Source organism: Coturnix japonica, chromosome 1 (genome assembly GCF_001577835.2).
Source record: "Coturnix japonica isolate 7356 chromosome 1, Coturnix japonica 2.1, whole genome shotgun sequence".
In the NCBI taxonomy this organism is placed as follows: domain Eukaryota; kingdom Metazoa; phylum Chordata; class Aves; order Galliformes; family Phasianidae; genus Coturnix; species Coturnix japonica.
In genome coordinates this window covers 138,526,131-138,548,688 of record NC_029516.1, presented here as the reverse complement: position 1 = coordinate 138,548,688, position 22,558 = coordinate 138,526,131, and the positions used below count along the sequence as shown (strand labels likewise).

The window sequence follows — 22,558 nt, the reverse complement described above, 5'->3', positions numbered from 1 at the left end:
TTCTTTTGTATTTTGTTTATTTTTTTTCACTATGCAATGGGGAAAAAAAATGTTTCAGAAGCCACAGGAGGTGCTTACATACAGCCCTAAGTAATCTGTAAGTACAAGAGGGCAGATTATGGACATTGCTAAATTAAGTATGCATCACACATCCAAAAGAGGGGTCAGGGCTGGAGGAACAGAGGATTGGAGTGAGAACGGTCTTGTGTTTGCTATGCAAAGGAAAAATACCAGTAACTGCATTTAGGCATAGTAACCATAACTCATAGGAGCTCTTAAGAAGTGAACTGGATACATTCAAGTGATACCTTTAGTGTTCAGGTTGGGAAGTTTCAAGGCAATCTTATATATACCTTCTATAGGGATGGATATGCTATAAAATTGATTGCATGGCCTCAGCCTTTGTTGTTGTTTTTTCTGCTTACCAGAATTCTTTCCTTTAGCACAACTCCCCTTTTTCTATCTGCTGACCATCATACATCTGAGAATCATGTTTGTCTGCCAAAACACTCTTCCGTTCCACTCCCATTCTATCAGCTGCACTCGGTGCTATAAGCTAAACTGTTTGAATTTGTACCAAGAGAGGGAGGGAGCACATCACCAGGCACTCAGGTCTGCTGGCATTTCTCTAACATTCTGAAGAGTTTCCAAGCTTAAAAAAAAGAATTATAGAAGGCAGTGGTAGTGCAGGGCTCAGGTTCATGCGCTTGAGTGGCTTACGATCTAGGACCCTATCAGGGACAGATGAATGGGCTCACAGAGAAGCATTAGCACACAATTGAGTAGATAAGCTGTAGGCAGCTTGACTTGCCAAGCAAGGATGATCCTGATTCAAAGCAAAGTATGAACAGGCTGTAATGCCACACTGCGTGTCAAGTGTTCTGACTAATGAGAAAAGCTCTTTCTTTAGAATCTAGCACAAAGAAGAGCTGTTCTAAAATTCAGAAAGAAAATGTTTCCTGGTGGAATCTACATACAAACATAAACATGAAAGTTGATATTTTGACCCCTCAGGGGTCAACTCAGGGGCAAAATTTCCTGAGGTTTCAGCCAGGATTTGCTCCTCAGGAATCCTAGACCATGGAGATAAGAGTCTGAGGAATGGAAAGCTTCCTTAGGGTTCAGGAAGAGGTGGTTAGATTGCATCTAGCCAAAATCAACACGCAAATTCATGGGCCTCAGTAAGATGCACCCATAAGTGCCGAGGGAGCTGGCAGAGTGGATTGCTGAACAACTCTCTTTCAACTTTAAAAGGTCTTGGTGAATGGGAGAGGTGCTTGAAGACTGAAGGGTAGCATAGGAAATTCCATAAGAACATGTGGAAAAACTACTTTATGGTAAAGGTTACAGAGCACTGGAACAGGCTGCCCACAGGTTGCCCAGAGAGGTTGTGGAGTCTCCTTCTATTGTGCAGCCTACTGTAGGGCATCTGCTATGCGGGGTTGGACTCAATGATCACTTAAGATCCCTTCCAGTAGTTGCAGTTATGTGATTCTGTGATTTCTCCCACAGTATGGACCACATGCATCCTATGTATTTATTTATTTCATCAAAGCATTTCTGAGGTGAAGGTGTGAAAAGTCAGTTTTCTCAAACAGTACGTTGGCTTTCCTTCAGATTGTACTTGTGCGTCGTTGTCAGAGAAAATCACAATCACTTTTGTGCTTCCTGAAGACTTTCCCAACTAACTTGTTAAAACACAAACTCCAGTGAAATTATCTAATAGCATCTCATCTAAACCTCCAGTTCATAAAACCCCTGCACAGTGTCTTCAGCACTGATTTTAGAGGGATCACATAACTGCCCTTCACTGGTCCTATCTGTAGTGACCAGGTTAATATTGATGACCTGTATCCCTTGCTAGCCTCATCTGCCATCTCATTAGTCACTATTAGTTTGTGCCAGTGGCATACCATTGTAGAACTATGAATACTGCAGTAGTTTATATTATCACCTTAAAATATCAACTCTGTGAGCACATTTCTAATATTCACCAAGGTCAAGTAAGATTCCAGCTATTATCAGTCTGCCATTGCCCATAATATCTTTAATTAAGGACAGCATTGTTAACGTAAAGCCTTAATCTGGTGAGATGCTGATTGCCTGCATTTTCACTAAATTGCTAATGAAACTCTGAAGGAACCAGCCAAAGATAACAGCATCAAAGGATGTGATTAAGCTGTGAAACAAGTGGCAAGATGGCTTGTTTATTTTTTTGAAACTGTGACAGCACATTAATTACAGCTTATTTTATTCCCGTCTGTTTTGCAAAGTTGACAGTTGCCTTTATTTCCTTTTAATTATTAAATTTCACTTTTTAATTAATTTGCAGTAAATGCGCTATCGTGGTAAATGCCAACTTTAACTGCCCATAGTGCCCTGATGGAAGCGAGACCCGTGCCCTGGGGAGCAGCAGGTGGCAGTGCTGTCTCTGATCGCAGCTTTCGGCTCTGTATTGCCGCAGCTGAAGGAAGCCATTTCGTGAGCCGTGCGTTCTTCAAGCAGAGGCGCTTTTGTTTACGGGCGGTGGTGGGAAATTACCCTCCTGATTCTGAATAGCATCATTCTCTGAGTGAAATAACTCCCAGTCTTATTTATAGTGTTTGCTCCAGCATATGTAGCAAGGAGTGTGACTCTTGATTACTTGTGTTTGTAACCCAAGATTTATCTATCTGATGAACTGTGTATACTTACTGATGCTGTTGGCAGCGCTTGCTGAGAGAAGAAATCACCATCTGTTTCTAGAGCTTAAAAAAAAATGTTACCGCTGTTATGCAAGTAAAAACTTGTTCTTGAAATTGTTCCAGAATCACTTGGTTAATTAGCAGTCACCTTTATTCCAACTCTTTTCTCAGCAGTCTGTACAGCAGCAGTCTTGTGGATAAGAATCACAGAATTACAGAATCACAGAATCACAGAATTATCAAGGTTGGAAAAGACCTAGAAGATCATCCAGTCCAACCATACTTCCCAGCTAAACCATATCCCTCAACACAACATCCAAACGTTTCTTGGACACTCCCATGGTCGGTGACTCCACCACCTCCCTGGGTAGTGCATTCCAATGCCTGACTACCCTTTCCAAGAAGTAATACTTCCTAATACTTGTGTGCCCCGGTGGCGCAAGTGGTAGGAATGCCGCCTTGCAACATCAGCAACATCAGGGCCCAGGGTTCGAATCCCCCCTGTGGTGCAAGTGGTAGAAGTGCCGCTCAGCAGCACAGAGGCTCGAATCCCAGGAGTTGGACTCGATGATCTCTAAGGTCCCTTCCAACCCACACGAGACTAGTACTATTACTATTACTAATGTCCAGCCTGAATCTCCCCTGGTGCAGCTTAAAACCATTCCCTCTAGTTCTATCACTAAGAACAAACAGTGTGAATGCAGTAACGCCTCACCAAGTGACTAGAAGGCTGCCAGGAAGGCAGCAGTCAGGATGCTTGCCTTGCCTTGCCTTCTCCAGCTCCACAAGCTCCGCACGCAGCCTGTGCCTTTGAGGCCAAGTGGCAGTGGCTACCTCATATCCACTCTACTTACATCTTGAGGGCCAGTTGTCTTGCAGAGAGAGCTAACAGAAGTGCTTCGATGCAGCACCAAAGCAACAGGAAAATTAAGCAGTGTAAATAAGAGTGGGGTCAAATCCAGAGCTTCCCCCCATCTTCCCTTTTCTATTTTGCTACAAGCAAAGTGTGAAATGGAGGAGGAAGGGAGCAGGGATATGATGACAGCAGCTACCTTTGCTTGTTCTAGAACTTATCCAGATTATTGCAAACACGTGGTGAAAAGGAGTGACAATACCAAGTCTCTATGATGGTTGTGATGAGGTTCATCAATCAAGCAGTTATTGTTTTTTTTCTTTTTTTCTTTTTCTGTTTTTGTTTTGTTTTGTTTTTCCTGTTTTTTGAGCTGTATTTTGAATAGCCATGACAAATGCAAATGCAGTAAAAACAAGAAATGTCTGAGTAGCCTGGGCTGTAACTCTGTTATCCTGAGGGGCCTTGCATAAAGGTTGAAGTGGGCCTCTGGAGTTCGAGGGAAATAAGACAGAAAGCTGATCTAAAAACGGGGAGAAAAAGTGAAATATTTGTGTGTTTGAAAGGGTGAGATATGAGTCACTGAGGTCAACTGTTCCAAGACCAGATAAACCTAGATACCTACACAGACACCAAAGCATTTCTATAATCTTTATTATTTAAATACACATTTGGTTTTGTCTTTAGTTTGGACTCCTTAAGTGAGACATCTGTGTTCCTGATGGGTATTATATTTGACACTGAGTCACCAAAATAAAGAAAATCCCTGACATTAAACATTGAGAAGGCAAAACTGTAAACAAGAAACACTTGGCATTTACCTGTCAGATTGATTTTGAAATTTATTCATGTAATTAAGGGTGTCTGGTGAGCTGCAATTTTCAGAAGAGGTTTGGATGTGAGGTGGTATTTTGGTAAATCAGCAGAGGAAGTTGTTCCTCTGGTAAGGGAAGGCAGAAGTGCAGAAAGGAAACCGAAAGCTATAGTGTCAACATCAAGACAGAGGGTAGAGTGCTGGTACGTGGTCCTGCTTTGGGCGCACAAAAAGGATGGAATGCATCCAGCAATGAGGGTAAAGAAAGTATCAGCATCAGCACAGATCAGTGTTAATTGAATGACAAGAAATTAATTAACTCCCTCCACATCCCTCTGCACATAGGCATAGAGGAGTTGCAGGCCCCTGCTCAGGGCTTTCTGTTAGCATTTTGTTCATTCCTACTCCGTGTATCAGGTTTCCTCATCCTTCCCATAGAATTAGCCATACGCCTTTTGTCAGTCAGGCAGTCACAGCCATGTATCAGTGCTGAATCCGGATCACAGTGGGTTTAAAACTGTGACTGACAGCAGAATCTCAGAGCAAAAAGAAGCCTGAAGCACAACAGGGAGAAACATGAGGGTCCCCCATCAGGTGGAGGAGCTGATTATTCTGTTCTCACACACAAACAGAAAGAAGATGTTAATGTTAAGGGGCAGAATGAGGGCCAAGGGAAAAAATAACTGGTGGTACATGTCACAAGAGGTTGTCAGCACAGCCTTCTGCCGACTTAGTTCACAGAGGCAGTGAAGTCTTTTGAAGTTTCCTTTCCCTCCTCTAATCAGTCCCATTAGAACAAGTAGATCTGAGCTTCAAAGGTAGTGGGGCTTGTCAGAGAAGAAAGCTGCCCGCTCCACAAACTGAGGATGGCAGCTTTGTGTCCCAGGGTGGGATCTCCCACATGAGGCTGTGGCATCGGCATGGTGGGCATGATTATACAGCAAGTGCTGCGCTCAGATCTCTTTGAAGGGCTTACACGCACTCCCTAATTATTGATCTTCTCCACTTGACAGGACTTTCAAAGAGTTGAAAAGGTGCTCAGTAGAGCATACTTCTTAGCTTGATCCCTCACCTGTAAAGTCTAGATGAATCCACAGACCTGTTGCATTTGAACTGTTTTCTCTAGATCTTTAGCTGAATATTAAAGTAATGGGAATATTTTCATATGAAAAGCCTTTGCAATTTTGTTATTGTTGTTAGATTCTTCCTGCAAACCTTTTCCCAGAACATCAGTGCTTTAAGGATATAGGTGAGATATGATGTTTAGTTTGTTCACCTCACTAGATAGCGTTATTAATTATGGCACTTATTGACTCTGAGGAAACAGAAGTTCAGGTGAATTTCAGTATTTTTGCAAAGCCAATTCATTAACTTTGCAATGCGTCATTTCTAAAAATTTACCAAAAAAAAAGCCTGAAAAAAAGCCTAAATATAGAATGTTTCTTTGCTTCATTTTTAACACCAGTTTTATACTTTCTTAATTTGAATATATCACATCTATCCATTTCACTTTTTTCTGATATATTAATGAATTTGTTTATCTCAGTGTATGACTTTCACAGGTCATGACCCTACTTTCAGTATTTGCAACTGAATTTCCATCCTGCTTGAGCAACTATTTGTGAGTGTTGCAATCCCTTTGCAGTCACAATCATTAGCTTGAGAATCATCTCTAAAATACGACTTACTCTCATGGCCTTATTTTCATGGAGCATTTAGAGACTAGCTATGCTAATCCAGGAGGACTTTCAGAATACAAAGCACATCATGAACAGTGTCTGTAGACATTATGCTCACAGATGTTCCTCTAGTCTTCAAGAAAATATTAGTCAAATACAAGTGGTAGAATCAAAGAAAATCCCAAGTTGGAAGGGACCTGTGAGGATCATTGAGTCCAGTTCCTGGCTCAACCCAAAAATAAGACTGAGATCATTGTCCAGATGCTTCTTGAGCTCTGACAGCTCAGTGCTGTGACCAGTGCCCTGGAAAGCCTGTTCCTGACCACCCTCAAAGAAGAACCTTTTCCTAATATCCAACCTGATATCAGGTTGGAAGTTGACCCTGTTCTTGTTAAAGCCATTATTTCAAGTAGTATCAAGTTCAATTTAGAGGTCAATTTAGGCAGGATGGGTGAACTCTATAAATCTCGAAATCAGAAAAATGAATCTCAACTTCCAAACCACCTCTTCACCAAGGTGTGACAAGATACCTTGGGCTAATTCTGGCAGACATCAGCATAGCTGACTACAATGAAGGGAATTCAACACTATTCTTATGTTTGCTATTTTAATGTTTGAGTACCTGATACGCTTCTTGTTCTAAAACTTTTTTTTTCTTTTTTTTTCCCCACAACAAACAAGAATCCATAGGAAGGTTAAGAAGACTTGTGGTTGCTCATATGCTCTTCTTCTTCGTTTTCCATGTCTAATTTGGGAGTGTCATTACTGTGACTTTGCCTGCATGTATAATAATTGTGTTTACAAGATAAATGGATAAAAACAAGTGTGTCATCCTGTGCCATGCTTTTTCAGTTTAAGGAAGGTCTTTCTGATCTCCACCCTCCCCTGTGTAGTCACTGCTCGTGTGGCTTTTTCATCATGTTTAATTTTAACTTAGGACATTCCAGCAGAAGCTCAGTCAAGTATTGCTCTAGCTGGAGAGCATCATTTCCTGTAAGAGCCCTTGCCATGTGCATACACAGAGCTACACTGAGAACAGATACGTGACTGATTCACATTTAGCCTTCAAGGTAACATAAACTCTGGGAGTGTAAGGCTTCATACATGTTTTCCTTTGGCAATCTGTAGGAATGAGATGTTAAGATTTTCAGTATTATGTCTTTTAGATATTTGTAAATAATTTATACTTCCCAGGATGGGTTCACTCTTGATTCATATTCATACAGTTCTCTCAACACTGTCCAGAGTCTTGAAGAATGTTTTACTTTTAAAGCTGTCACCATCTGAAATCATACAGTCAATTGAGAAAGCTTTACTGTAATAGTTTATCTTATCATTATAAAAGTGAAGCAAATGTGAAGCCTGAGGATAAAGAAACAGTAAAGTTAAAACAGTAAGGATCCCAAGTATATTCTTCTTATGTTTTTTAATCTCTTAGCTTGAAACTGTTTTGAGGTTGGAGTCTGTGCTAGGGGTGTCTGTGGATGAAACCCACAGCAAAAAAGGCTGCACCCCTAGTGATTCCTTCCTGACGGTGTAGCTGATCTCACGTGCAGAATGCTTAACCTGTGAGTTACTCTGTCCTGTTCAGCCAGATTCTGTCTGGGATGAGCCAGCTTGCTCCAGTCCTGCAGGAGAAACCCAGTGTCCTTCAGCCCACGTTCTTGCACTCTTCCTTGGCAGAGCACTGGTGCCTTGCTGTTGCAGTGCTAATGGAGCAGGCTGCAAAGCAGTCTTTTCATCTCTGTGGGATCCTTTTCTGGCAGCTTAAGGCGGGGACAACCTGCAGCCCACAGATCTGCTCTAATGAACACGACGGAGCAGCTTGCTGCAGGGAGGTCAGCTGTTTCAACAAGTCATACTGGGTAAAAACCTTGTGCTACCCAGATGAAATCAACACTACCGGAGCAGCCAGCTGGAAGAGGCACAGTGAAGAAGCTCATAAATGCCTGTTCTGAAGGGAAGAACTGTTGATCTTTCCTGTCCTTCCTATGTAGTCTGTTATGAGAAGCCTCTTAGAGTACAAAAACAGCAGAGATGTGTGGGCAGGATCTGGGTTCACTGCCCATCAGACTCAGAGATTGTGTGGATGAATACAGTGAAATTTTGAAGCCTATCTTTCCAAGTCTACAAGGATTTCATGAGAGCTGGCCATATCTTTGGCACAGTGCAGAAGCAGGTTTTCCAATTCTACTTCTACCTTCATTCCTGCACCTTCTTTTTCTCAAATGTCCTAGAAACTTCACACCTCATCTGCCCTGTGAGAGCAGGAATTGAGGGAAGATGGACATGAACCAGCAACGTGCCCTCACGGCCCAGAAAGCCAACCATACTCGGGGCTGCATCCAAAGCAGCACAGTCAGCAAGTCAAAGGAGGTGATCCTGCCCCTCTACTCTGTGCTGTTGAGGCCTCACCTGGAGTACTGCATCCAGATGTGATTTCCTCAGTATAAGAGAGACATAGACATGTTGGAGCAGATCCAGAAGAGGGCTGCGAAAATGACCCCGGAGATGGAAAGCTTCCCCTACAAAGACAGAGTGAGATGGGGCTGTTCAGCCTGGAGAATGGAAGGCCCCAGGGAGAACTGAGAGTTGCCTTTCAGTATCTAAAGGGGGGCAATAAGAAAAAAGGGACAGACCCTTTAGCAGGGTCTGTGGTGATAGGACAAGGGGAAATAGTTTCATATTAAAAGAGGGGAGATTTAGACTGGATATAGTGAAGGAGTTTTTTACAATAAGGCTGGTGAAGCACTGGAACAAGTGCGGGAACACAGAGTGGAGGTGGTGGGTGCCCTGTCTCTGAAGACATTCAAGGTCAGGCTGGATGGAGCTCTGAGCAACCTGATGGAGTTGTAAGTGGTCCAGTTCATTGCAGAAGAGTTGGACTAAATTACCTTTAAGGGTCCATTCCTTCTCAAACAATTCTGTTATTCTGTGAAAGAATTTTGCTTGGGATTTTTTGTTTGGCTTGGGGTTTTTCTTCTCAGCCACATCTCAAGATCATTCATGAACACAGTCAGTTCTTGTGTTGCATCAAGCTCCCAGGAGGAGAAGTCTCTTGCACGGTCAGCTTCTTCCTGCTTCTGAAAGATACAAGTAAAGTATCACTTCTGACCAGAAATGATGTCACTAACAGAATGAAGGAGGACAGAAGACAAATAGCAGGCTCATCAGTCCTAGGTTACCGCACACACAACTGAGAAAGCAAGACGCTGCTCCAGATGAACCTGTCCCCTACATAAGAAGGATCTGTTGCCACCATTGCCAAACAGTTCCTTCTCCAGATGTGCCAGACTTCTGACCCAGCTCCATATTTTGAGTTGCTCTAGAGGATAAGAAATTAGCAAAACAAATGCCACCAGCATTAGTAGGCAAAAAACAACCATTTGATTCTGGCTCTGGGAGACACGTAGGGCAGCCAGCCTCACCCATGTGCATAGTAACCACAAACTTCATGCAAAGTGCAGTGGGGGTGTAGGCTTGCTCTGGACTGGGTACTGCAGTGTCTGATGCATGGACTCAGATGTGAACGATCCAAATTGTTTATTACAAGTTCTCACATCACTTATATACCTTCACAAGTTTTCTTTTTCTAGCTTTTCCATTCGCCCCTACATGTCAACAGAACATTCCACAAACACTTATTCAACCGTTTATGTGGGCTCTTATCCAATCAGAGCTGTGAGTTGTTCTTTCTTCTTCTAGAGTGTCCTTGGTTCTCATGCTGTTTATCTTGCTTCACAGCTGCTCTGTACAGTCCTTGTATTCCCACAGAGTACCGATTTTGTCTCTGCTGCAGATGCTCACGGAGCAACCTGGTTACACCTCCATCAAAGAACTCAGAGGCTGTTACCTCATACACCAGTGCACCAGCTCCTTATAAAACACTGGGAGTCTGGAGCAGTTGCCCTTTAGATTAGGGAGGGTCTGTTGAGCAGAGGGGCATCTCCCATCTCAGCCAGATATGAGAAGCTCACACAAGTTCATCCTTCCCAAACAGCAGTGGTTTATTCAACTTCAAAACATCACAAGCAAAGTCAGTTGTTGATGTAAAGCACATTTCCAGTGTCAGGGAAAAGGTGACCTTGGGGGAATCCGTGAAGCTTGGAGAACGGAAACATGTAAGGGCTTGGGGTCTCTTTCTTCCTCTTCTGTAAGTTTTCTTTCACTTCCCCACAAACATTTGATCTTTCAGCATCCTAAGAGATGGGACGTTTTATTTCCATATAGTCACATCTCTTTTTCTTTCCCCTGCTCCTTCATCCTCCCCCAAACCAGCATCCACTTTCCCTAACTGACTCTGACTACAGATATGCCTCCCAAATTTCCAGGGACTGCGGGGAAATATGCCTGGGCCTTATCAGCACAGGAGGAAACAGTGCACTACATGGCTATGTTGTGTTTAGAAGATGGAGAGTCTTACTGCTTACTATAGTGAGGTGAGACACCAGGAAGCAGGAGGTTCGCAGCATCAGCCACCCTGTTCTTCATAATGAGCCCGCCCTTTGTCAGCAGCAGCAGCCACAGCAGAGGAACATGGAAGCAGAAGGCAGGGGTGGGTAGATCAGGCTTAAAAAACCCTTTTTAATTCACAGGCTGCTTAGCCATCAAGCTGCCCATTCAGAGTTACCACTCAAGGCAACTGACTGCTTTTCTTTTGCTGTAAAACTAAAACAGCCTTGCATTGCCCCATGTGCCATTAGTTGGACAGTATGACTCGTGCCCCGCTGCGGTTCCGTAGGTGCCTTAGGGTGGACCACAACATTTCAGTGTTGCTTCATCTGCAACTCAGCTGATAAGTTTCTCTTTTGATTATTTTTCCTCAACATTTAGTGAAATACCAAACCAAGCAAATCAAAAAGCAAAAGCGTATCCCAGAGGAATCATAGAATCATCATCATGGAATCATAGAATGGCTTGGGTTGAAAGGGACCTCAAGGATCATCAAGCTCCAACCCCCCTAATGCAGGCAGGGCCACACTAGACCAGGGGCTGCCCGGGGCCCCATCCAACCTGGCCTTGAACACCTCCAGGAATGGAGCATCCACAGCTTCTCTTGGCAGCCTGTTCCAGTACCTAACCTCTCTCTGTGTGAAGAACTTCCCACTGATATCTAACCTAAGTATTGCTCCCTTCAACTTAAACCATTTCCCCCTGTCCTGCCATTATCTACCCTTTCAAAGAGTTGACTCCCCTCCTGTTTGTAGGCTTCCTTTAGGTACTAGAAGGCTGCAGTGAGGTCACTCTGCAGCCTTCTCTTCTCCAGGCTGAACAAGACCAGCTCCTGTCTAGGTAGGGGAGGTGCTCCAGCCTTCTGATCATCTTTGTGACCCTCCTCTGGCCTCTCCATCAGAGTCTTTGGTTACTGTAGTGTCCTGAAAGAGACCACAAGATGCTGAAAGACAGAAAGACAAGTGCACATCCTGGGATGCCTGAGCTACCTCTGGGACCTCGATGAGAGCACATTGCCTGAGCAGATGATGCTGTTTAGCATAAAAAAATATAGAAAAAAAAAAGACACGACAGCCCTGCAGGATGAGCAATACATCAGCAACAAGGATTCTGCTTGTTAGTGATTTGAGCTCTGTTCATGCAGCAACATGAACATGCAGCAACATGTGTTCAAATCCTTTCAGAGGGTCTATGTTTATGAAAGTCTAAGTGGATAGGAGTTGAGGGAGCAGTGAAAGCTGGAGGAATAACTCTTCACACACACAGCATCTCCCAGTACCTGTTACAGGTACTTCCATGGCTGCTGACAGATAAATGATTAACTCCCATAAAATTAGGTGGATTTCTCATCCAAAGCCTATTTCTGTTTGCAGCAATAGTGTTTTATCATTCGTTCTGTTTTTGCTGTGTGTACTTTAGGTGTTATCTTAACACAGACAGAAGTTTTTTTAAGGTGTCTGGGACGCTTCCCTAGGGGGTTAAAAATCCCTGAGCAATAACTTAAATGCAGAGAAGGTCTTACATCTCGTAATTAATGCTTCCCCCTGGACTGCCACCGCAGGCTTGCTGTTAATGGGCATGTTCTTAAATGACCAGGAAGGCCTCTTAACTGGGCTCCTTCCTATGTAGCATGCAGCAGTTTAGCACAGTGACTTAAGCCTTGTTTGCGCTACTAGAATTTTTAATTGAATTCGCCATGTCCCTCCATGCACTCACACTGGTTTCTTCTAATAAACCCTGAATTTATGTCAGTCAGGCTGTATCACCTCCCTAAATGACACAAGTCCTGCAATAATATCTGGTTGCATTTTCACCACTCAAATAGACATCACTGATCTTTGATTAAAAGAGCAGCGTGTGATATAGACTGCCCCACAGTCATCAACAAAGAAAAGTTGTTGCTAAGTCCACACATACAACAAAAGCCCATGGAATCTACATCTAGTGCTGTTGTTACTCAGAGTTTCTATTTTGGGTGCTCCAGTGTGGAGCCAGAGGTTGAACATGATCCTTCGGATCCCTATCAGCTTAGGATATTCTATGATTCTGAGATTGTATTGACTTGCGGAATCAAACTCTATAATCCAGAGATGGGTTATAAAGCAGGTATGTTTATTCCAGCGTTGTGCAGTGCTGGGTGCAAGGGAGATTGCTCCTTCTAACTTGCACACCGTAAAGAGAAAAGTGTGTTACATATATAGGTTAAGCTAATACATAATCAATAGTCTCCTCCTCAGTTTGATTACATATTCATTACATTACCTATGGCCCCGTTCCCCGCGACCCCATTCCCTCATTCCCCCTGACCCCATTCCCCGTGACCCTTGCCGATGTTTTGGGGTGAAAGTCTTCTTCTGTTTTCTTCTTGGTGTTATCTGCTGTTATTGTTCTCCCATGTCGGCATCATCTTGCCCGGGGGGGGGGATCTAATCCTTCTTGTCAGAGGTCTCCGGACAGTTTCTTCTTATCTTAATTGCCTCTCTTCTTCTTGGCTTTCATTTTGACTAAGTGTCGCAATCCCCTTTCCCTGCTACTGTTTTAATTACAGTTACCTTTCTTGGTTTTCTGTAAGTTCACGCCCTTTTCCCTTCTTATAGCAAAGTTTACCGTTATTGTTGGTTACCTACCTCATTTTGAGGCTTTGCTCACCTCTCAATTCCCGTCCCTTTTCTTAATCTAGCAGGCGTATTCACCTGCTAGATCTAAGGTCTCAAAAATAGGCTCCCTCTCTCACTTTTGTCTCAGCTCATCTCTCCAAACTCTTGTATTCCCTCCAGTACTTGGTACATGACACAAAGACATCTTATACAACACAAGTAAAACACACCAAGAGTTAGCAACAGGTATCACGGCTAAGAAAAGCTGTTTAGTCAACACTAAATGTGCAACTATAAGTTTTATCCCATGAATCCAGAGAAAACTATCCCCATCGTTGTGTATCCCTGCCTACTCCAGTGTTCAAACTGCAACTTTGGATAAACGATATCTCCTTTGGATTGTCCATAACGCATTCTGCAGCAGCATCCTCAATTCTTGTTCTAAGGTTACAAATTTCATACAGCTGGTACCCCCCTTATTTCTTGGAGTTCGTGAACTCAATTTGGCCTGTTGCTGCTGGAAGGGCCCTTCTCGCCATGAGGCCCACTTGTGCCTGTTCTGGTACTGGACTGACTTTTGTAGTGTGGTTTGCTCAATATATTCGTTCTCCTATACCAAATTCCATAAAATACTAAAGCATAATAATTGTCCATTTGGGCAAGCACCCATCGTCAACTGCTCTCTCCTTTCCTAAATATTAATTGGACTCCTTTCCTTTAGAAATATTTACAGTTTGACTTTGCTCAAGAGATTTTTATAGATTTACCGCTGGAAGTGAAGCCCTCTCCAACTGCGATGTTCGCCACCCTGTCTATCCATTCTTATTCTGTTTCCTGTACAGTGTTACATTCTGATTCTTTTACACATATAAACAACCACTTGGTAGATTTAAATCAGGCTGTTTTCCTTGTGTGTAGCAATCCATTGCTCTTTTCAGATGGTATAGTGAGCGTGTGGCACATATTAGCGCATCGTCCATACGAGGTCATGATTACAAAGCTACTGACGGATGCATGTGTATTTTCAAGTCCGAAAAGGAGTCCCACAGCTGTGGTTGTGCCTCGTTACGTCAGTAGCAATTCTGCCATGTCCTGCCTTACAGTCCCTCCTGTCGTCAAAAACTGCAGAGCTTCTGGTAAACAGCCAGGTCTTCTGCAATCTGTCTCACAGGTGTTCCGTTCAGGTCGTCTGACTGGCTGAATGTGCACTCAAGTTGAAATTTGAAACGCATCAATGGCTAATAGCGGATATCTCCGGGTGTCTGCCATAGAGAAAGACCTGTTGACCAATATTCAGTCACTCTAATTCTACATCACCCCCTGCTCTACCCAGAGATGGCCTGGTATTTCAGGAACTTTGGGTGAGAAGCCAATGACTAATGTCCCCCCTTTTGCCCTCAAAAGTAATACACTGATAGATATTAAAACGTGTATCCTTTTGGCCGCAGTGTAATTTAGGCTCTTGAATATTGAGCCATAGTGCAGCCAATGCCCCACACCCTGGCCATTCCTTACTCACTCAAGCGTTGGAGGTTTACCATCAGCTTACTTGTGTATCAAATTGGTCAGCACCTCTGTTCATTCCTTGAACGTAAGGAGTCTTGGCAGTGTTGCAGCTCATTGGCTTACAGATGGCTCTTTCTTGCAGTCCTTAGGTTCAAAGTCACATGCGTAATTACGAGTTATTGGTGCTTTCTGGAAAACCGAAAGCTCCAGCAACTCTTCAGTCTGTTCTACAACAGTCTTTTGTCGTGTGCAAGTCCAATGCTCCAGTTTAAAGTGTCCACCCTAGGCATGGTAGGATCCCAGTCTCAGCTCACAAGGTACCCGGTTTCTCAAAAATATTATAGCTGTTCCACATACCGTGGTAACAATGTCCTAGAACTGATCCTCTCTCCCTTTATTAGGGCTTCTATCAAAGGCAAATAACCTAGCCTTAGCAAACCAGGCAGAGGAGAACATCCTCAAATCTCAGAAGGTAAACTCCACCTAGTCATTCTTAACTTTGGTTTCGATAAAGTCATGGCTTTTCATTAGAGTGTACCATTTAACAGATTCCATAACTTGTCCCCATGTCTTCTACCAAACATCGAACAATTAGCAGAAAATGGAAATGGACGTTTTGTACTTGGGAGTTCTCCATTCAATAGTAATTCAAGACTCAAAAATATCTATTATTCTTTATCCTTCTCACACATATCCGAAAGGCATCACTTTACCTCTGAAGGGTGAGCTCTGCTTTTAACTAATGTTTGGCCTGAGTGCCCACAAGCCTAATGTGTCTTATTTGAGATTTGCTGGTGGCTCTGGGCTATATATTACTTGTTCACATTTGGTTATGAGCACCAGACAGGACTTACAATTCTTATATCAGCCATATCGTTTGACTTACTCCAAGTTTACTTAAATGTCTTGGCCGTGAACCTGAAGATCACAAAAGCCTGATTCCTACTTGGTTTGCTTAGCTATATTTAATAACTCCAAAAACAGTAAGGCCTTTTCTTGTTGGGCAGTAGCATCCTTACTATGTTACAAAAACATCTATGGGTATAAGCAAGCCCCATATCCATTCAAAAATGAACTACTCTTATTTGCTTCTTTACTGCAGTTCATCGGTAATTCTGCTAGGGTTAACTTCCAAGTTCTCATGTCAGTTCTGCAATCAGAACAATTCCTTCTCACTCACTTGGTCGGATTTCTCTACCATTCCCATGCAATTTTGCACACTGCTTCATTCCCGGCGGGGCGCGCCCTCCTGGGTCTTCAAGCTCCATACCCCCCTCCTCGGGGGATCTTTCTGGGTCCATGCCCTACTCTAAGCAACCACAACAGTAAACAGCTGTATATTTTCAGTTCCTGAACATCTTCTGATTCCATCAGGTGTTGTTGTTCTTCTCTTATTGTATCAGCCTCCTCTTCCAGACCTGACACCGTCTTTTATCTTTGCTTCCTCAACCTGTGTCCTTCCCAAACTTTCTCACTTTCCAAACTAATCATTACATTCAACTCTCCTCCCAAAAACGTCATCCATGCTGCCAATTTCAGATTCCCAGATCTCTGCACCGAATCCTATTCTCACTTCCAGTGCTGTCTCTCCCCCTTCCCTTGCTTTACAGCAGCATGCTCGACCTGGCTCCCTTTCCACTTTGGAGCAAGTTCGAGTTGCAAGCGGAACGGTGCGGGGGTTGTCTCATATCCAGCCCAGATAAACTCACTTTCTCTTTAACTCCTTTTCTCTGTACACTAGTCCCATATTTGTTCCCTCATGTTACACTCCACGTACCCTCAACAATACCCGTATGACATTAACAACTCACTTTCTATACCACAAAACAGTCTTGTCCCATTCTTAAAACCCACAAATAAGCAACACAGTTTGCAGTTTCCATAAACAGCCCCTACTACTTATACTTTCTCCTTAGCAATCCCATATCGTTCAGTCTTATAAAACCTTCGCCACAGAGCCAGCACTGACGACCCACTGTCCCTCCACCTCTTCCAGCGCCAGAAACAGCAGTATCAATAAAGCGTTGTGATAACTCATTCCACACACACACCCGCTAAGTTCGTCCCTGTCCTCTATCTATACAGAACACCATGATTACAAATTAATCAGGATGTTTTTCTTTTCGGCTCCATGGTTCTCTGGTCCACGATATCTCGCCAAATGTGCCAGTATATACATGACCGCACTGGGTACGCGCAGGGACCTCTTTGCTCGTGATTTTTCCATCGAACTTTAATATAAACCACTGTATATCTTTATAATGAAAACCGACTTCTGAACAAAGAGCATGTATGAATAACCACATACTCTTACAACAACAGTAAATTTAATGAATACAAATAAACAGTATTAAAACAAAGACCAAAACAAGTATTGGAGACAAACTTCGCTCGTCCGTCCGCCGTCTCCTCGCGGAAGGACGGAACCGCGGTCGGACCCCACTCTTCCCCGCAGCTGTGCTGCGTCTCCCACGACCAACTCACCCTTACGACCAATCAAGCACAATTACAATATACATCATTTTTAAGCTTAACAAAGATGTAAGAACACCGCTAGTTGTTGCACTTAGGTCAACCTAATAAACTAGCGCTGTAACGCATAACCAATATGCCAGATTACCTCAAATCACCCTGTACCAGAGAGAGCACAACATCTGCCCAATATCAATCACCTAATGTGAGCAATAGCTCTTTACCTAGCCTAAAACGACTTTACTGGCCCTTGTAGGCACTCCTAGGCTCTCCTAAACCCAGCCGCCAACCTAACTAACCTGTGAGCTCACTCCCTAGGGGACACGCCCGACTCCATGCCTGCGTAGACGTCTCCTCACGACTTACGGTCCCCCATTTACATACCTGGTCCGCCGACTATGATGTTCATGATGCCTCCTGCAGTGATCAGTGAGGGAGGGGAGTCTTGTCCGAAATCTCGGCGCGCCAAAGCCGTCCCCTCTCAGCCGGTCTGCACGGCCTGAACAGAGAGGTCCCAATCTGGTCGCCATAATTGACTTGCGGAATCAAACTCTATAATCCAAGATGTTACTAAAGCACGTATGTTTATTCCACGTTTCGGCAAGCGCCGGTGCAAGGGGATAGCTCTCAAACTTGCACACCGTCAAAGAAAAAGTGTGTTACATATATAGGTTAAGCTAAAATAATCAATAGTCCCCCTCAAGTATTGATACTATTCATTCATACCTATGGCCCCGTCCACGCGACCCCATTCCCTGTACCCTGCCGGTTTTGGGGTGAAATTCTTCTTCTGTTTTCTTCTGGTGGTTATCCTGCTGCTTATGTTCTCCCATTGTCGGCAATCATCTTTCCCGGGGGGGGGATCTAATCTCTGTCAGAGTCCCGGACAGTTCTTCTTATCGTATGCCCTCTCTCATGCTTTATTTTGACTAAGTCTCAATTCCCTTTCCCTGCACTTTAATTACAGTTACCCTTTGTCTGATTCCTGTGAGTATTTCCCCTTTCCCTTTCTATAGCAAAGTGTTACCTTACCACCATTTTGAGGCTTTGCTCACTCTTCAGTATGACTTAAAATCTGCAGAGGGTCCACAGAAATTTCATGCATATTCATTGTCTTCTCACACAAGTATAGTTTAGGTCCCCTCACACTACTCCATAAATAGTGTCAAACACACTTGCCTAATCATTTGATACATTCTCTATCTTCAAGTAGGCTTTTGCTTATTAGTGGAGTGATTTGAGCCCTGCTCATGATCTGTCTGCCTCTAACAAGAACCTACGTGGACTGGAACCACTGTCTGAAAATGCATGCAAATGAATTAGCATATACAAACTTAGACTGATTGTGTGGACACGTCTTCAGAAGTAACACCACTAATTTAGGAAGAAGAACGATGCATTGTGAATCTGGTTCACTGGCTTACTTCCAGCAACCTTTACCAGAATATGGCTGGGAACTTCCAAGATTTGCTGTGAGGAGACTGAAAAAAAAAGGAAAAAAAAAAAGCAGAAACAACAGTGTTGTAACTTGCCTGAGATTTAATTGCAATTGTCACTAGTTGCACAAGTATGGAAATAAGAGAACTGCTATAGACTGGAAATTTCCAGAATTACATGTTTCCTGATGCAGTCGCTGCCCATTGCTCGTGCTGTGAGTTGTTGCTGTGCTGGCAGGCTGCCTGCTACAGTGAGTGCAGGAACGAGGGCTGGGCAAAAGGAAGCCCAGAGAGTGTAATGATAGAGGGGCAGAATTACAGGATCCCAAAAGTTATGGTGGTATGGCTGTTAGGTTCTAGATCAGTTCATCTATACCAGGTGAGATTCTGCGTCTTAACAAAGTTCTCACTTCTTTGCTGTACTTAGAATATCTCTATAGAACGGGTACTACTCAGGCCCTGGTCCTGCAATTGCAAGGGGTCTGCAGATCATTAAGAACAGCGGAAGTTCTGTAAGCAGACACATTGGCACCTGTCTCCCATTTTCTTTTGTTAGTGCAGCTCATGAATGATTTCACATCTTAAACACTGGCACAGAGGACAGGAAGCCTGGCCTGTGTATAATGTCATTTTCTATATATATTTCTTTTGGACAAAAGGAGCGTATTATTGAGGCCAGATTCTGTGATCGTTTGCAAGTATACAGCTTGCAGGTGCGGGCAGAGTTTAGCCTAAAATAACCGGAGGCAAAAGGAAGAAAAAAACAGCTTAATCGTGTGATGTCAGCAGGAGATAATGTGCCTGTGGGGCACTGGTTTTCTAAACCCAATTTCTGTAATCAACAGAGCTCATTACTGTACCTGTGCACAATGTCACAAACAGCATTTTGATGAACACATTTTGTCTTTGCGCCATGCTTGCTAGCTAACAATTTTTTTTTGTGCCCAAATTGCTGAACCATGAGTACTGTGTCAAGGAAGAGACAAATAGCAGATTCCCTTTGTTGGGAGCAGGCAGTCTGTGCCAAGCTCTCAGTCAGTCATTTTCAACCTTCTTCCATTTAAACCCCTGCAAATTCTCCTGTGGAGGTACAGGACTTTGTATAGATGCCTTTTCCCCCTGCAGCGATAGCCATACTGCTTCCCTTTCCCTTTGAGACTGCTGACTTAGAGGTCTACTACTTTCAACTTACAGGTCCCATTTTTGAAAATTAGTCTCTCAAGCAATTTAACTCTGTTCATTCACATCTTCACTTCTTCTTTAAAACAAACAAACAAACAAACAAACACTCTCCTTCTCATAATACCTCTGTTCAGTCCCTAAAAATACTGATGTTATTATTGCAATGTACCAGATAATTCATACATCAGGGTAGGAAGTGGCCCTGTGTCTAGATCAGCCAGCAGCACGTGACAGCAAATTGCATTGCAAAGCACACCACAAGTTCCGGCTCTCTTGAAATCACCTTTGTGCCTTGGCATGGGACAAAATCCAGTTGGGCCTCTGCACTTCTTTCCCATAAAAGGAGTTTCTAAGTGTTGGGGAGCAATAAAATACTGGAAGCTGGAAGCTGTTGAGAAAATAAAATACTGGAAGCTGGAAGCTTTAAGACTCGGTGAGTTAATGGCAGAGGATCATCATAGAATCATCATCATAGAATCACAAGGTTGGAAAGGACCTATAAGATCAGCTAGTCCAACCGTCCTCCCTTTACCATACCTACAGGAAACCCCTAAACCATGTCTCCTAGGATGAGGTCCTACAGGCTGGCATTGCACTATTCTTCCAGAGGCTGAAAGGGTTATGAGCCTTTTATGCTCCACTCTGACTGTGAGTTTTAGTGATTACAGTAATAAATTAGTACACTCTGGAGTTATGTTGTGGCACAGCTTTCTCATATTTTTCATCTGTTCAGCTGTATTCACAGTTCCCTCTGCTGGAGTTGTCGGGGGAAGTGCAAAAGGTCCCAAGTTGATAGGAAAATTCCCAAATATAATTAGTAGCATCAACGGACCAAGGAGATGCTGAAAATTCACTTCAGTCTCACTCTTTCTCAAAGAAGGAGAAGGAATATGAGACACAGAATGGGACTATAAATGAAATCTCAAAAGTAAAGGAAAAAGATGACTGAAAGAGGACAGACTTGAGGGTTTGAATATCTTTTATTTAATACATTATTTTATGATGGTCAAATACTAGTGGGGTGCCCAGATTGGTTGTGGAGCATCCATCCTTGGAGATCTTCAAAACCCTACTGGCCATAGCCCTGAACATCCTGCTCTGGTTGGTTCCAAGGAAGGTGTTACAGCAGATGGCCTCCAGAGGTCCCTGCTGAGTGATTGTGTGGCTCTGCCATTTTGGTATCTCTTTCTATTTTCCAAGAAGGAAGAGTGAACTGGGAGAACAAAAGAGAAAAGCAAATCTTTCCTTTCTTGTCCCACAGCATTAATTCCTGTTAACCTTTCTAACTGTTGCCAACCTTGTCAACATGAGCAATCTCATTAGCTCAGTAGATTTTTATGGTCCAATATCAAGGCCAAATATAATTTTTCAGCAAATCTGCTCTACTTCTGAGGTTTCCCTAGGTCTGGAAATGAAGGGGTACAGAAAAAGCACCGAGGTACCAACAGGTTCTGTTTCCTCATAGGGTCAGGATTTAGCCAAAGTGCACATCTCAATCAGGAACTAGGAAAAGCTGCTGAGATGTTCTGTGTAGACATAGGCTATGCACGCATAAGTGAGGATACTGTGGTATACCCACAGAGAAGTATGTGTGGGAAGAAGTTTAGCAGCCATGCTGAACAGCTGCTCACATTTACAAGAAAGATAGGACCACAGTTTTAAATGGAGTCCACACATGATGCACATTAGCCAGTAATGTCTGTGGGGTTGCCTGGATTCCAAAATGAGTCTGCTGAGCTTGATAGCTGGGACAGGGAGAGGGACAGGTGCAACCCAGAACAGGGCTATTCCTTTCCACTCAAATCAGTGTTAAAGTTCATTCATGGATCTATGCTTTTCTCTGTCTGAGAGTACTCAGGAGTTGGAGAAAGCTTTACAAAAGCATTTGGGGTTGAACTCAAAAGGCTGATTCTCCTCTAAGTAAGTTTTTGGTACTCAAGTGCAAGACTGCAACTCTGAAAAGATTTGCTACTTTGTTCCCTAATCCAGGAGGTACCCCAATTTGTATGACTTTTCCCTCATCCCCTTGCACCCAAATGTAAGGCACTTGAATCAATATATAGTAATGAAATATCACATCTGTCTGTTGACATATGATACGTGAATGTGACTGGTAAAGTCCTATTGCACATGTGCCAACAGTTTATAGCAGTTAGTCAGAGAAAAGTTGAAAATGAAGAAAAAGGAACATTTCCAAGCAGAGGAGGAAATGGGTGGGACAAAATGAACGAGAGAACAGGCTTAGTCTGCCTCCCCCCACTGAAAACATGCATATATAAGTAGTGAAGGAGGGATTTCCTTTGCTCCCTGGCTGTCATTCATTCTCTGCTTCTCCTTGGGACCACACAGCATCCCTCCAAGATGTGGGCAAAGGTACTGTCTTGTTTCTTTGTGCTGTAAGATGAACTTTTCTGTTCAAGTGTTTGTATGCTCACTTGTACATGTATCAGCAGCTGTGCATCATGCTGTGGGATACATGATTCACCTGCTTTAAGGGTCCTACTTTCCTTGAGGTGGTCTTAATGTTTTTGTGCAGAGCTTACTGAGAACCCAGCTGAAATAACCCCAGAATCAAAGGTCACCCAATCCAACTCTTCTGAAGAGAAAAGGGAAACCTACAGCTCCATCAGGTTGCTGTCGCATGGGGACGGACACTTCAGCAGGGTCTGTGGTGATAGGAAGAGGGGAAATGGTTTCAAACTAAAAGAGGGGAGATTTAGACTGGATATAAGAAGGTTTTTGTTTTTGTTTTTGTTTTTGTTTTTACAATAAGGGCACTGGAACGGGTTGCCCATAGAGGTGATGGATGCCCCATCCCTGGAGACATTCAAGGTCAGGCTGGATGGGGTTCTGAGCAACCCAATGGAGCTGTAGGTGTCTCCGTTC

General features: G+C 43.3%; 1 protein-coding gene across 2 annotated transcripts in view; it reads left to right on the top strand.

The window, feature by feature from the left end:
* The window catches only part of ACOD1 (aconitate decarboxylase 1), a 38,377-nt gene that overhangs the window by 9,628 nt on the left and 6,191 nt on the right, over positions 1–22,558 (top strand). Inside the window, exon 1 of one of the 2 annotated variants that reach the window (XM_015851620.2) lies at positions 19,467–22,045. The exons of the other annotated variant lie outside the window; for it this stretch is intronic. Within the exon in view, the coding sequence (XP_015707106.1) occupies positions 22,034–22,045 (12 nt within the window). The 5' untranslated portion in view covers positions 19,467–22,033. Of the gene's footprint in view, positions 1–19,466; positions 22,046–22,558 lie in introns of those variants that run through there. 2 annotated transcript variants of the gene reach the window in all.